This window comes from Capsicum annuum, chromosome 2 (assembly GCF_002878395.1).
Source record: "Capsicum annuum cultivar UCD-10X-F1 chromosome 2, UCD10Xv1.1, whole genome shotgun sequence".
NCBI classification, from domain to species: domain Eukaryota; kingdom Viridiplantae; phylum Streptophyta; class Magnoliopsida; order Solanales; family Solanaceae; genus Capsicum; species Capsicum annuum.
Genome location: NC_061112.1, coordinates 93404269 through 93417557, shown reverse-complemented (window position 1 = coordinate 93417557; position 13289 = coordinate 93404269). Strand labels below are relative to the sequence as shown.

Below are 13289 nucleotides of genomic sequence, written 5' to 3'. Positions count from 1 at the left end.
AGAAAATATTTTTCAGTCCTCCAATTCTTTTGCTCAAGATTATATTTTAAAACTATTTCATATTTCTCTCAACTTTCTGTGGATTTTTTGTGAAAATTTATTTTTGTGGTAAAAATATGAAATAGTTTTCTGCATCCATAATCTTAGGTGTTACCAAATTTATAATTGATCAATTTGGAGGGAATAAGAGGAAGTGAGAGAAATAATAGGAAGGGAATATTGAAAAAATGAAAGAGATAAAAACAGTTTATTTTTAATTGATATATTATACTAACCATAGTTAGAGGTTTAATTTAGAACAAATTAAATCTTAACCATTTAATTTAATTATGCCATGTGTCATTAATCAAAATGGGGACTTGGAAAAATGGAGAGGAGCCTGATCCCAAATACATATTAAGACATCAAATACATATAAATTTTGTTTAGTTTAAAGTTACGAACCGTAATTATTTCAAGTATTAGCTACTCCATTTAATTACGTATGAATGTTTTTTCCACGTCAGGTAATTTGTCCCAAAACAAATAGAGTAGGTTGGATTGAAAAGTGGCAAGGATTGAATTTAAAGAACAGCACATTCATTTCGATTATAACCAAAACGTGTTACTTATGTAGCCACATTGTGATCAAATTCTTCAACAAAACGTATTCTTGAAGTAAAGAAAATTGAGATAAATTAATTATTAGATTAATCAAGTAAACAGATTTGCCATGTATTTCATCAATCAAATTATCAAGTTCTCAATTCAGTCCATTAATTTGAAACCAAAAGTTTATGAAAAAACTGATGTATCAATCAAATAATACAACAGGACTGTACAGTTTAACCTATGATTTGCACAAACAAGAACATGAACATGAAGAGAAAAAATCAAGAATTGCTGGTCTTGTTTCCAGATCCATTCAAGAAGAATTGGAAGTTCACAGTTAAGTCTCCAAAGTAACAATGTAGATGTCGAGAGAGAGAGTCAGAGGCTTATGAGGGAGCAACTGATCCATTCTCGAGGGGCTCGCTGATTTCAAGAAGCTCATTGCAGAGACCTGTGAAGACAATGGAATCTGTTTCGATAGGCTTAAATTTGAGTAGAGCTGAAGGAATCAAATCCTCCTCTTCAAGTGTTTTAGCCCTCTCACCAGGAGCTGGAAAATGGGGAATCACACGCCTCTTGACAAGCACCGGATGTAATAATTCAAACTCTAAGCTTGGTTCCTTCAACGCTGAGCTCACAAACTACAAAATACAAAAACAGAATAAATGAGGAAGAAAAATCTACGAGAAAAACATAAAGTAAAAGCACATGTATACATGCTGACAAACATTTAACTGGAATATGACATGTAGAGACACCAGATTACCAATGAAGAAAGAACCACAAAATACAACAACAATAACCAGTGCAATCCAACAAGTGGGATCTAGAGAAGGTGGTGTGCCTTACCCTACCCTGTGAAGGTGGAGAGATTGTGTCCCGAAGACCCTTGGCTCAAGTAAGACATATCAAAATCAAGAATGTGCAGCACAAGTGGGATCATGTCATATCTAGAGTCATGAAGATAAAACCACAATACATCTGGAAATAAAATCAGAAAACAAAATGAAGAATCATTTCATTAACAAAAGGGTAACTTATACAGAGAACCTAGTTGTGGTTATACAAGTCATAATCAAGTAAACTTTGCAGGAAAACCATATCCCTCCAACATCTCCTGTACAAACTCCCATTACACCATATCATAAGCCTTCCTCGGATCAATCAAACATCTAGAAGTAGCTAATTGTAATGGTGAAGGGAATGGATAATTGAAGGTAGAAGGGATTTGGGACAAGAAGATCCAATATATTCTCTCCTATGTATACTAGTCATGGGTATTTGACAAGAATCTTAGCTTTGATGGGCCAACTTCAAGATTTTAGATACCATCCTGTGCGTAAGGAACATAAAATTTCTCATCTCATCTTTGCAGATGAGTTGATGATTTTTTTGTAACGGTAAGGAAGAATCTGTCATAAGAATTATGGAAAGCTTTACAACATTTTTCAGATACTATTGGACTGGTACAGACAAATCCAGTCTGTTTGTGGCAGGAGTAGATGATAGCACATAAAGCAGGTTGTTGGAGACTACTAGCTTCACATATGGATTTATTATCAATCAAGTATTTAAGACCCCCCACCCCCTTCATCTAAGAAGTGGAACAAACTAGATTGTCATCAGCTGGTCTTGAGTATCACAGAGAAGATTAGAGCCTCCTTTACTAGATATTTGTCATATGCAGGCAAATTACAGGTTATTAACTCTTTTCTCTTCTCCTATCATGACTTACTGGGAGCTGTTTTCATCCTCCCTCAGAATATTCTTAAGGATGTTGATAGAATATGTAGAGAATTCCTTTGGGCAGCATGTGAAAAGGAGGAGTTTCACTTGTATCTTGGGAAACAATGTGTAAACCTAAGAGCCTAGGTGGTAAACATCAGAAGTTGTAAATTGTGGAACTTAGCAGCTGTTGGAAAGTTTAATATGGATGTTTTTGAATCATGAGGAAGCTTTATGGGTGAAATAGATACATGGTATTTATATGAAGAATGTAACTGAGTTCTGGAGCCATATACCTCCCCATTGATAGAATTTGGTATTGGAAGCAGCTTAATAAAATGAAATTGGAAATGGTAAATTGGTATAGGAATGACCGATACCAACTTACTCCTGGTAGTTACTCTGTTACTAATAGTTATAATGTTTCGTTGGCACCTGGATCAAAACTTAATATAGCTGAACTTGTTTTGTTGAAGCTCTTGCAGCCTAGACATAGGCTCATAGTGTGGCTGGCTACCCAAAATCTAAGTTGGTCGGACTTGGGTGCAGGTGTCCAATGTGGGTGCAGATCTAGAGGTCAAATCCTTCGTGATCCAAATTTTAAGATATGAACATACGGATCCAGGTCCGGATACGGGTGCAGTATACAGCTAAAAATAATTCAAATATCTAAAAATAGAGTTATAAAACCTAACTTATGAGATATTATGTGGAAAACTTGAGGAGAAAATATTGATCAAGAGAAGAATCTTGGAAGGAGGCAAAAGGAAAAGAAGTGACATAGAAATTTCTTTCTTTTTTTTTTAATGAACTTTATAAAGGTGTGTGCGTCTGACGGGAGCCGAAATTTCTAAATACAAGGTATTCCATTTTCTTCAATTTCGCCTTACGTTTTGTTTTTTTTTAAATTACAGAAATAAATTTGTCCAGAACTTCTCTATCGATTTTGGTGGAAGTATCCAAATTTGGTTGACTAGATCGACTACAAATCCCACACCCACGTTGTGTCAACACGGGTGCAGAAAGCGAAAAGTCCGAGCAATTTAGCTCAAAATAGATTGTCAACAAAGGACAGACTGATGAGTATAGGGATAAATAGTGAAAACCCATATTGTGTTCTTTGTACACAACACACATAGAAAATGCCAATCATTTGTTTGTATCTTGTGAATGGACTACTGGAGTATGAAGACTGATGACCACCTGGCTTGGAATCAATATTCTAAGTATGGAAACTACGGCAATCTTACAACAGATCAAGCAATGGCACTGGAGCAAATTCAAGAAGGAAACAGTTGCTGCAATTTAGGGAGCAATTGTTTACTTTATATGGCAAGCACGCAGCTGGAAGATTTTCAGGAAGCATAATATACAACAGTGCAATATTCTGCGGCAGATTCAATTTAGTGTCACGACTAGAATTTCCATGTTTACTGGATCAAGACAGGCTAGGAAATGTTGTTATTTCATTGAGCAGGTCAGTAATTAGTTTTCTTTGAGACTCGACCCCTCTTGCACCCTTCCTCGAAGATGGTAAGGGGGTTCAGCTTTCTTCTTGTGTTTTGCATTTGTGTAGATGTTTGGTTTTTGTCTGTGGTAACATTATTTTACGGCTTATTGCCAAGAACAGGTGCACCAAAAGAGATAAGCAGACATGGAAAACTATTCCTTTGTGCATCTTATGGACAATTTGGCTAGAGAGGAACAAAGCTTGCTTCGAAGGGTAGCGAACTCACATTACCAGAATTAAGGATTGATATTTTATTTTATTTTTATTTTTTTTTGAGTAAAAAAAAAAAAGAAGGGGGTGAGTAATTTTATATTTCAGAAAGAAAAGGGAAGAATATTCTTTCAAGAAATAAATCCAGCTTATTCGACATTTATTTTACATGGAGATTGTGAGAAATATAAGAGAAAAATATTATTGAATTGTTGTAACTACATTATTAAATTGAGGCCCTATTTATAGACAATACATTCTAATCCTTTTCCTAATAGGACACTACATTACAATCCTTTTTCAAGTAAGATTATATATGCTATTCGTACTCCTACTCATATTCTAACAGAGATAAAACATGGAATTTCTGCTTTAGTTATTTTTGAGTTAATACATAAAAATGACCCTAAAGTTGACACCAAATTATAACTTTGACCTTCAACTTTGACAGTGCACAAATATGACCTTTAACTATTCAAAACTGCACAAATATGACCTCCAATCCTACGTGGCAAAACGCGTGTGCAACACGCAAAACTGGGCGCGTCAAGCTTAAAATCTAAGGGCATAATACATAAATATGACCTTAAACTTTGACAGTGCACAAATATGACCTTTAAATAACTCTTCACTGTTATTTTTTCATTATTTTCGGCTCAAAGATGAAAATGACATCTAATTCTTTTTGTCATTGCGGAAAAAGAGCAATATTGAAGATTTATTAATTAGGCGGGTCAGCCTCATATGAAAAAATTGAGTGGGTACGTATATATATTATAAAGCAGAGAACGAATTTAAGTTATATAATATATCTAAATATTATATATTTAAATATTAAATTAAAGATGAAACTATACTAATAATAAAAAAATTATAGTTTTAATAAAACGTCATTAAATTAATGTTATTAAGGATAGTAGTAGTAGTATATTAAATTAGCGTTATCAAATTAACGTAATTAAAATGTTATTAAATTAACGTTATTAAATTAACGAGGGGCGGACCTACGTGGTTGTCATGTGAACCCTCTCGGTAAAAAAATTACGTTGTATATATATAAGATAGAAAATGTATATTTATGTATGTATATTAATGTTGAACCACATGAAACAAGACACTTAGATAGCCCCGTGGTGTTATTTGCTCTTCTTGGGCGCTTCCTTCAGCCTACTGTGCGGGTTCGATCCCTGCTAGTGGCTGTTTTTTTTTTAATTAAAAAAAAACTAGGTACTGCTGCTATAGAAATAAATAAAATAATAATAATAATAATAATAATAATAATCTTTTAAAATTTTAAAAAAGTTAGGTGCTGCTACTATAGAAATAAATAAAAAAATTATAATAATAATAATAATAAAAAAAAAAAAAAACGACGTCGTTTTAACACAAAAAGCAAAACTTTGACAGTGCACAAATATGACCTTTAACTATTCAAAACTGCACAAATATGACCTCTCTCTCCAAGTCAGCCCTTTTAACGACATGACACCGTGTGATTGGATTACCTTTCCACGTAGGCGCGAGTGAGACTCACGCATGGGGTTGCAATATCGGAGGTTATATTTGTTCAGGTTTTGAATAGTTAAAGGTCCTATTTGTGCACTATCAAAGTTTAAGGTTAAAGTTATAATTTGGTGTCAATCATTTTTATGTATTAACATTATTTTTCTATGCCAGCTATACTTTCACCAATATAGTGATTAATGCAAACTCAGATCTAACTACACAAAATGTCGAATGTAACGCAAGCAGAGATCTTCATTGTACAGATCTACTCGTCCCCCGTGCTCCTCCTCCTTTTCGTTTCTGATATGTAAAATTACTTGCCCTTTTGTCCTTTCTATTTTAATGTTATTGCAAGAGAGTATTTTTCAATAAGAAAGAAACTGATTCGACACCCAAGACTCCTTGTACTTTTCATGTATTTTAGTAATCTCACTGTACCGTATATCGGATATCTTGAAAGCTTAAAACTTCGTTATATCACATAACAACAACATACCCAATGTAATCCCACAAATGAGGTCAGGAGAAGGTAGAGTATAGGCAGACCTTACCCAATGTAATCCCAGGTCTGGAGAAGGTAGAGTGTGCAGACCTTACCTCTACCTAATGGAGATAAAGAAGTGGTTTTCGAAAGACCCTTGGCTCAAGTGCAAAATATATATTTGTGCCGTTCTTCTAGGTTTACCTCTACCTTATTTATATCACATCCTTCTACAAAAATATGCTAATGTTGTGCCATAATCCTTCGACGTACTTAAAAAGTGAAGATAATAAGAGATTAAGTAAGAGAGAAGAATCTTTTATTTCTCTCGAAAAGTCAATGCATTCTATGCTTAGTATTTTGGAAATAATTGAAGCTTTGCTTTTGAATATAACATAAGTTCCTTGAAGAGAATACATAAAGTTCTTACCAATTTAGATTTTACTAATTTGACTCTTACTCGTGACCTTCAGGTCACATTTGACAATAACTTTACCGGTTATGCCAAGGGCACTCTTCAACCATAAAGATAAAGAAAATAAGAATAAAAAGTAAAGTAAAAGTAAAGTACAAACCTCATAAAGAGCACTAGTTGACTCAGAAGGTAGAAAGACACCTTGAAGCAACACTCCATCCGGAAACTGTATTCGGATAATGGATTTTATGTACTTCTTTCTTGCGGCTTTTGCCTGCTTTTCCCGATAAGATTTAGGAATCAATAATTTCGACTCGTCTATCTTCTTCCTCTTCATCTCTGCCTCTCTTCTCAATTCCTCACGTGAGAGGTTAAAGAATGAGGCAGGTAACACAATTTTTGCTGCGATGCTCTCCGGAACAGAAAAGAACACCTTAATCTGTAGAGTATAAAAATAAGAATGTCAGACGCAGAAAATAGGGCAAGTGCTGAACAAAATGTCAAACGAATACAACAAGATACCCACTCTAATCGCACAAAGTGAGGTCTGGAGAGGGTAAGGTTTGCTGCAGATTTTACCTCTACCTTGGAGATAGAGAGGCTGTTTCTAGTACTCAAGGAAAAAAAAAGTCCAAAGCAGTATAGAGAAAAAAATAGCGGAAATGAAGAAGCAAAAGCAAAATACTACAGACAACCTGTGAACAATAAAATGTCATATAAGTAGAATATTAGAGTGTTGTTTCAAAAGTATGAAAGTGTTGATATAACCTTCCAAACTTAAGATTGACCGTATTCAACAAAATTAAGCTTGATAATATTCACCAACTTCTCACCAAAATGATCTTTCTAGACCTGAGGTGAAAAGACACTTGAAGCACACACTGAAAGCAAGGTGGGGAATTATATCAAAATTACTCGTGCAAAAGTGAAATCTTAGGGTCCTAGGAGTTAAGATGAGAAGAAGGGTTCTGGAGCTGAGAAGCCACCTTGTGACAAGGTTTGGAACCCTGAAAACTCGAGAGAGGCCCCTTTTAACTCTTTCAAAAATCCACTTTCCTTGAAGACTAGGTCACACATGAACAATGATAAATAGGATGTAGTACTTCGAAGCTGAAAAAAGGTCCTAAAATGTTTTGATATGCTTTGTCTTTTTGCCCTTCGCTCATATATCTCTTAAAACGCTTGAGAAGGAGCCTTGGAGCAATGATAAAGTTGTCCCCATATGACATATAGGCCATGGGTTGAGTCATGGCATTAATAGGCACAGGGGCAGCTCAAGCAAATTAGTAACCTAAAGCCAAAATCAAACAGAGGCCTTAAGTGTTTTGAGAAAAAAGACTAACGGCTCCAAAAAAACAAATGAGAAAGTAAATGAAGAGGAAGCAAAAAAGGAGGACAAAGAATCCACCAACACTAGCCACACTGATTTGACAAGAGTGTGGCAGTCGGAAGATTATACATGGAGGTTATGCGCCCTTAAATGCTCAATAATTAGGTACTTTTGCTGATCTTGCTTATGAATAAACTAGACCGAGAAAAAATCCTTATAATACATTGCGAGTAACGTAGCTTTCTTTTGGTTGAACATATTGTAAAGCATCAAAAAGGGCGGCCGGTGCAACATCCCACGTTCACACAGGATCCTGGGAAGGGCCGCACCTCTAAGGGCTTGTGATATAGGCGACCTACCCTGATTCAAGCATTAGTAGCTGATTCCATGGCTTAAAACCGTGACCTATAGGTCACACGGAGACAATTTTCCGTTGCTCCAAGGCACCCCCTTAGAATAATACAAAGCATTGTTTCTATAAAAGAAGAAAAATAAAACATAAAGAAAATAGCAAACAACTAAAGGAAGTTTAGTTCGAGATATCCAGCATACTCTCTATAGAACTTTCATTGCCAGTACAGATTTATACAATAACTACGCCTCAATCCCAAACAAGTGAGGTCCTAGTACTGATTAACGCATGCAGAAAATGATTAATTCAAAAATCTGAGTAGCATTAGGCTAAAAGAGGCCACGTGATAACTCCAGTTGAACATGCTAAAAATGGCATTGAACTACATAAGTAGAAAACACACAAACAAATAATACTAGAGCTTCAAATGTAATTTATCTTTTCCTAGTCACTTGCTCCAAGGGTCTAGATCTATTGGTCGATTTTTAATACACACAATTAAGATGAAGGCTCAAGGTCAAGACCTACAAACTTGTGGTAAATTCTCAACAGAAATTAAATGATGAGTATAGGGGGCAACATTTAAATATCTAACTGGATATAGCAAAATGTAGAATATTTTAGCTTATATCTGTAGCAGCTAGATAGGATCTCTTATAACATCCAGTTGGTAAGGTGAGCCACGTTAAGCAAAGAGTCGCCGGAAAATTATATAGTGTACACAAAGGTTAAATGTTAGTTATAATGAGAGTGTATTTAATTTTGTACACTCTTAGCACAGTTGAGAAGAAAATTTGCACATCCTTCGCCAAACTTTTGGCCCTCCCACTACCAGTTGGTTTTACACATAGGAGGACAAATGACATAAAGTTTGCACCAAAGAATATTTTTATGTTTATAAGCATTGATGCATTCAGAAAACATGAAAAAAGATAGATGACATGCTCCATCAATTCTGTAAATTCTAATATCCCAAAAAAAAAAAGATTTGACTCATTCAACTTCCCAACAAAGTTCATTCAAGCTAATTCATTGGATTATTCTTTTGAAAATTTTGTTTTTAAACGTCCAAGAGAAATATTTTGGCAATCAAAGAGTGAGGTCAATGTCCCGTCAAGGTCCAGAGGATTGACACACAGTAGCTGACTTGCAAGTATTAAAAAAAAAAGGACACAACAGGGGATGTCCGTCTGTCTAACTAGTAATGGTTTTCAAATAAAGGTTCATCAGTACATGTAACTAAGAAATATCTCTAATGAAGAAACCCAATCCAAAGTAATTGGAACAGATTACAGCTTTTCAATGTTTCTAAAATGAACTAACCATGCCTAGAACTAGTCTAGAAAATGTCGATTGCTTTCTGCCTAAAGATTTCTACACAGAGAACGAACTATGACAGAGAGAAAAAAACAAACTGATCGATCACATTCTATAGAACCTTATAATTGTCATTTTATTACAAGTCTCACTGAAGAATAATTCAGACCAAAAGTATGTCAGTACTCAGTACTACCACTCTATAGCTCTCCTTCTAAAAGAAATACATGTTACCACAAAATCCTGATAACCATGAGAAGGACCGATAAATGGAAACCACCAACTAGATGCTCGGATTCCCTTTCTAAAAGAAATACATGTTACCACAAAATGATAAACCCAACATATTGTTATTATTTCATCTCCTGCGTACAAGTATAGCTATCCTTATCTCAAGGAAATACGCAAGTATCATGAGTGTGAATGTATGATTAAGCATAAAAAATTACAATATAGTCAACGAATCGAACAAGCTCATCTCAGAAGGCATATATAAGGAAATAAGTAAAGATATAGTTATTCCGCTAACTTTTTAAGAAAATAGTGCTATTGATGCGCCTATTTCAATTGTTATTATGGTTTTAAGCATCACATTCTCAAACATATAAGGTCCAGTTAATCAATACAACAAGCCAGAAGATATAGTATCCCGACACAAAAATAACAGAAAATCTCACTAACCGGCTAATGTCAGGATGACAACAGTATTCATCAATTCTTATGAGAAAGGGCTTTGCTTAGTGGGAAGCAGTAGAAATAGCAAGGTGCTACGTCATGTTCAACTAAGAGAAATGACTGGACGCCAAGGAAATTTTATCGCTGAAGCATCAGGAAAAGTAATAATTCAATAGTATCAAAGAGTTTCAATATTCGAGCACTGGTAAACTAAAGCTTTGAAGAGAACATAGAAACTAAAAGACCAACAACAACAACAATAACATAGCCAGTGTAGTCCCACAAACTAGGGTCTGCGGAGGGTAGTGTGTACGCACACCTTACCCTCACCTCAAAGGTAGAGAGGCCGTTTCCAATAGACCCTCGGCTCAAGAAAAACAGTCCAAAGCAGTCCAGCAAAAGAAGTAACAGAGGTACAAAACAACAGCTAAAAAAAAAAGGACAGTCCGGTGCACTAAAGCTACCGCTATGTGTGGTGTCCGGGGAAGGGCCCCACCACAAGGGTGTATTATACGCAGCCTTACCTTGCATTTCTGGCAGAGGCTATTTCCAAGGCTTGAACCCGTGACCTCCTAGTCACATGGATGCAACTTTACCAGTTACTCCAAGGCTCCCCTTCGTACAAAACAACAGCTAATAACAAAAAACAGCAAATCATAACAGAAAAGAAACTATAACAATACGATAATTGAGGTAAAACATCATCAACAACAACATATTGTAAAAACATGTTGTTACAAGGAAGCAATATATGTAAAAAGAAATCGAAAGACAAACTACAGCATGTTCAACTAATAGAAAATATTGGACACCAAGGAAATTTTATCGTTGAAGCATCAGGAAAAGTAATATTCAGTAGTATCGAAGAGTTTAACTATTCAAGCATTAGTAAACTAAAGCTTTGAGTCTGACATTCCGTATAGGACTTTAACATCACATGGAAACTAAAAGATCGAACTTTGATTAAAAAAAAATCCAAATTCTACCTGTCTATCGATCTTCTTCGGCTCAACTGGTTCACTCCCCTTAACTTGGGATGCTGATGCCAACTCCTCAACCTTCTTTGGCTCCAAAAGCAAAACCACATTCCTAAGTACAACAAGTTGTTCTTCAGAAGGAACATCCATCACAGCCCAAATTTCCCCACCTTCTTCTTTCAACTCAAATCCAACAAACTCCAATAACTCCACTCCACCTACAACATCACCTATAGCCTCCTTAATCTTCAAATTCGCCATCCTTATTTTCCTAAACTTATCGTTCATCGGCTCCTTCCCGATATTCTTTAACAACTTCATAACCACCTCAACTGACCCCTCTGATGGCTTTCCTGAAACATATAAACTAACACATTCCTCCACTTCACTTCTAACAACTTTACTTTCAACAACATCCAAATTACTCACTTCAGAACTTAAACAACTATCGATATGAGTTGAAACTTCTTCTTCAGAAACAAAACCATTACCACAAACAGGACACTCAAACACATTAAGTGAATACCCTTTTGGATTCCTCTTACCACTAGTAACTAACTCACCATATGGATCAAAACCATCCTTTGTTTCACTTTTTTTCTCAATTCTTGAATCACAATTACTTGGTTTTTGTGCCAAAGTTCTTGAACCTAATTCATCATAGGGATCAAAACCATCCTTTATTTCACTTCTATTAACCTTATCATCACGTTTATTCTCAATTGTTGAATCACCATCTCTTGGTTTTGGTGCCAAGGTTGTTGAACAACTATCAAAACCATCCTTTACATCAGCTTTATCTACTTTATTATTATCAATTCTTGAATCATAATTTCTTGGTTTTTGTGCCAAAGTTCTTGAATTTGCATGTAAATTATTTGAGGAAGAACTACTACTACTACCACTACCCAAAACTCTACCTTGACCTTTAAATTTACCTGATGATGAAGAAAAGTTGACTTTTTTCATGAATCCTTTCATCTTATCCTTCATGTCACCCATTTTTCAACAACACCCTTTGCTTAGATTCAATACAAATCAAAATCAAGAAAAAAAAATCAACCTATGTATATCGGGTTGGTTCCTTTTTTTTTTCTTTGTATATATCAAGAATCAAGAATCAAGAATCAAGAATCAAGAAAGTGAGAAAAGGGGGAAATGTTCCTCAGATTTCTTTGAGATTTTTTTGTGGAATTGAGATGGGAAATCTAAGGAAAAAATTGAGTTGAAATTTTTGGGGAAGGAGGAGGAAAAAGTGGTGGAAAAAAGAGTTTTTTTATTATTGTTATTTTTTTGCAACCAATTTGATTTTGGATTTTGTTATTAAGGCGTGTTTGGGCGGAATTGTTCTTTAAAACGCGGCATTTTTGAAATTATCATGGAGGAGTTGTTTAGGTGCTTATTTCCTAGGGGTTGTTCTTTAGGTAGATATTGATCCAAATTAAAAAATTGAATTAAATTGGTTAAATAAATTAATTTTTATTTGATTTGGTTTTAATTAATAACGGATCCAAATAGATCAGTGAATACTCATAGTCACACTAGATATGTTTTAGGGCTTGATATGTATATATTGATCAGGGAGATTTCAATTGAATCGATCAGATCCGACCCATGAAATCCGATGTTGGAGGAAAAGGGGTTTACATCCAAAGGGAATTTTGGGCCAGGCTTTAGAGCTTGGTAGACCATCTTGAACATGAGATCTGATGTCGACCAATCAAAATATTGTAAAGTTTAAAATAAATGAGCAAAAAATAAATGAAGGGAGTAGTATTCTTTTATTCATGATATTTTGAAATTTCACCAAAAATTACAGTAAAATATTCTTTAGCATTTATTTCACCCATGATATTTTTCTTAATCTACACGAAAAATTTTCTATACTTGAACCTTTATAAGTTCACACTACAAATATTCATTGAAATGATAGAATATAAAGCACAAAATATGAAAAGAGAGAATTGCTCGGATGTTAAGCACCCCTCACTTTTAACCTTGAGGGTTGAGGTTAAAAGTTTGAGTCGTTGCGATACTTTATTTGAATTACTTTATTTTCTTTTCTTATAATGTAAGTAATTAACTTTGGACATCTTTAAGCTAATCATTTTTTTATCTTAAATTTCAAAATGGAAAAGAAAACTAGAAAATGATCAATAATAAAAATTTCAACTTGAGCGAATATGTTTAGTCTCTCATT

General features: G+C 34.8%; 1 protein-coding gene across 2 annotated transcripts; it reads right to left on the bottom strand.

The window, feature by feature from the left end:
- Positions 1 to 689: 689 nt before the first annotated feature.
- On the bottom strand, positions 690 to 12416 carry LOC107858767 (plant UBX domain-containing protein 2). Of its 2 annotated transcripts, XR_007052069.1 has the most exons (4): positions 11099 to 12416; positions 6599 to 6877; positions 1441 to 1572; positions 1101 to 1232 (listed from the first exon to the last, which is right to left on the bottom strand). XR_007052069.1 is itself a non-coding variant. In XM_016703551.2 (3 exons), the coding sequence occupies exons 1-3, from the start codon at positions 12089 to 12091 to the stop codon at positions 978 to 980; spliced, it is 1527 nt and encodes a 508-aa protein (XP_016559037.2). In that variant the 5' UTR covers positions 12092 to 12409; the 3' UTR covers positions 690 to 977. The 2 variants fall into 2 exon arrangements, 1 of the variants encoding a protein (XP_016559037.2); XM_016703551.2 differs by lacking the exon at positions 1441 to 1572 and having other exon boundaries at positions 690 to 1232; positions 11099 to 12409.
- Positions 12417 to 13289: the final 873 nt, after the last annotated feature.

Bases quoted from the DNA above. Each gene is read 5' to 3' on its own strand.
- LOC107858767 (XM_016703551.2), bottom strand. From the start codon at position 12,091: ATGGGTGACATGAAGGATAAGATGAAAGGATTCATGAAAAAAGTCAAC. The intron at 6,878-11,098 runs GTAGAATTTGGA...TATACTCTACAG, and splicing joins CGAAGAAGATCGATAGACAG to ATTAAGGTGTTCTTTTCTGT. The intron at 1,233-6,598 runs GTTTGTACTTTA...TGTATTTTGTAG, and splicing joins CAACTAGTGCTCTTTATGAG to TTTGTGAGCTCAGCGTTGAA.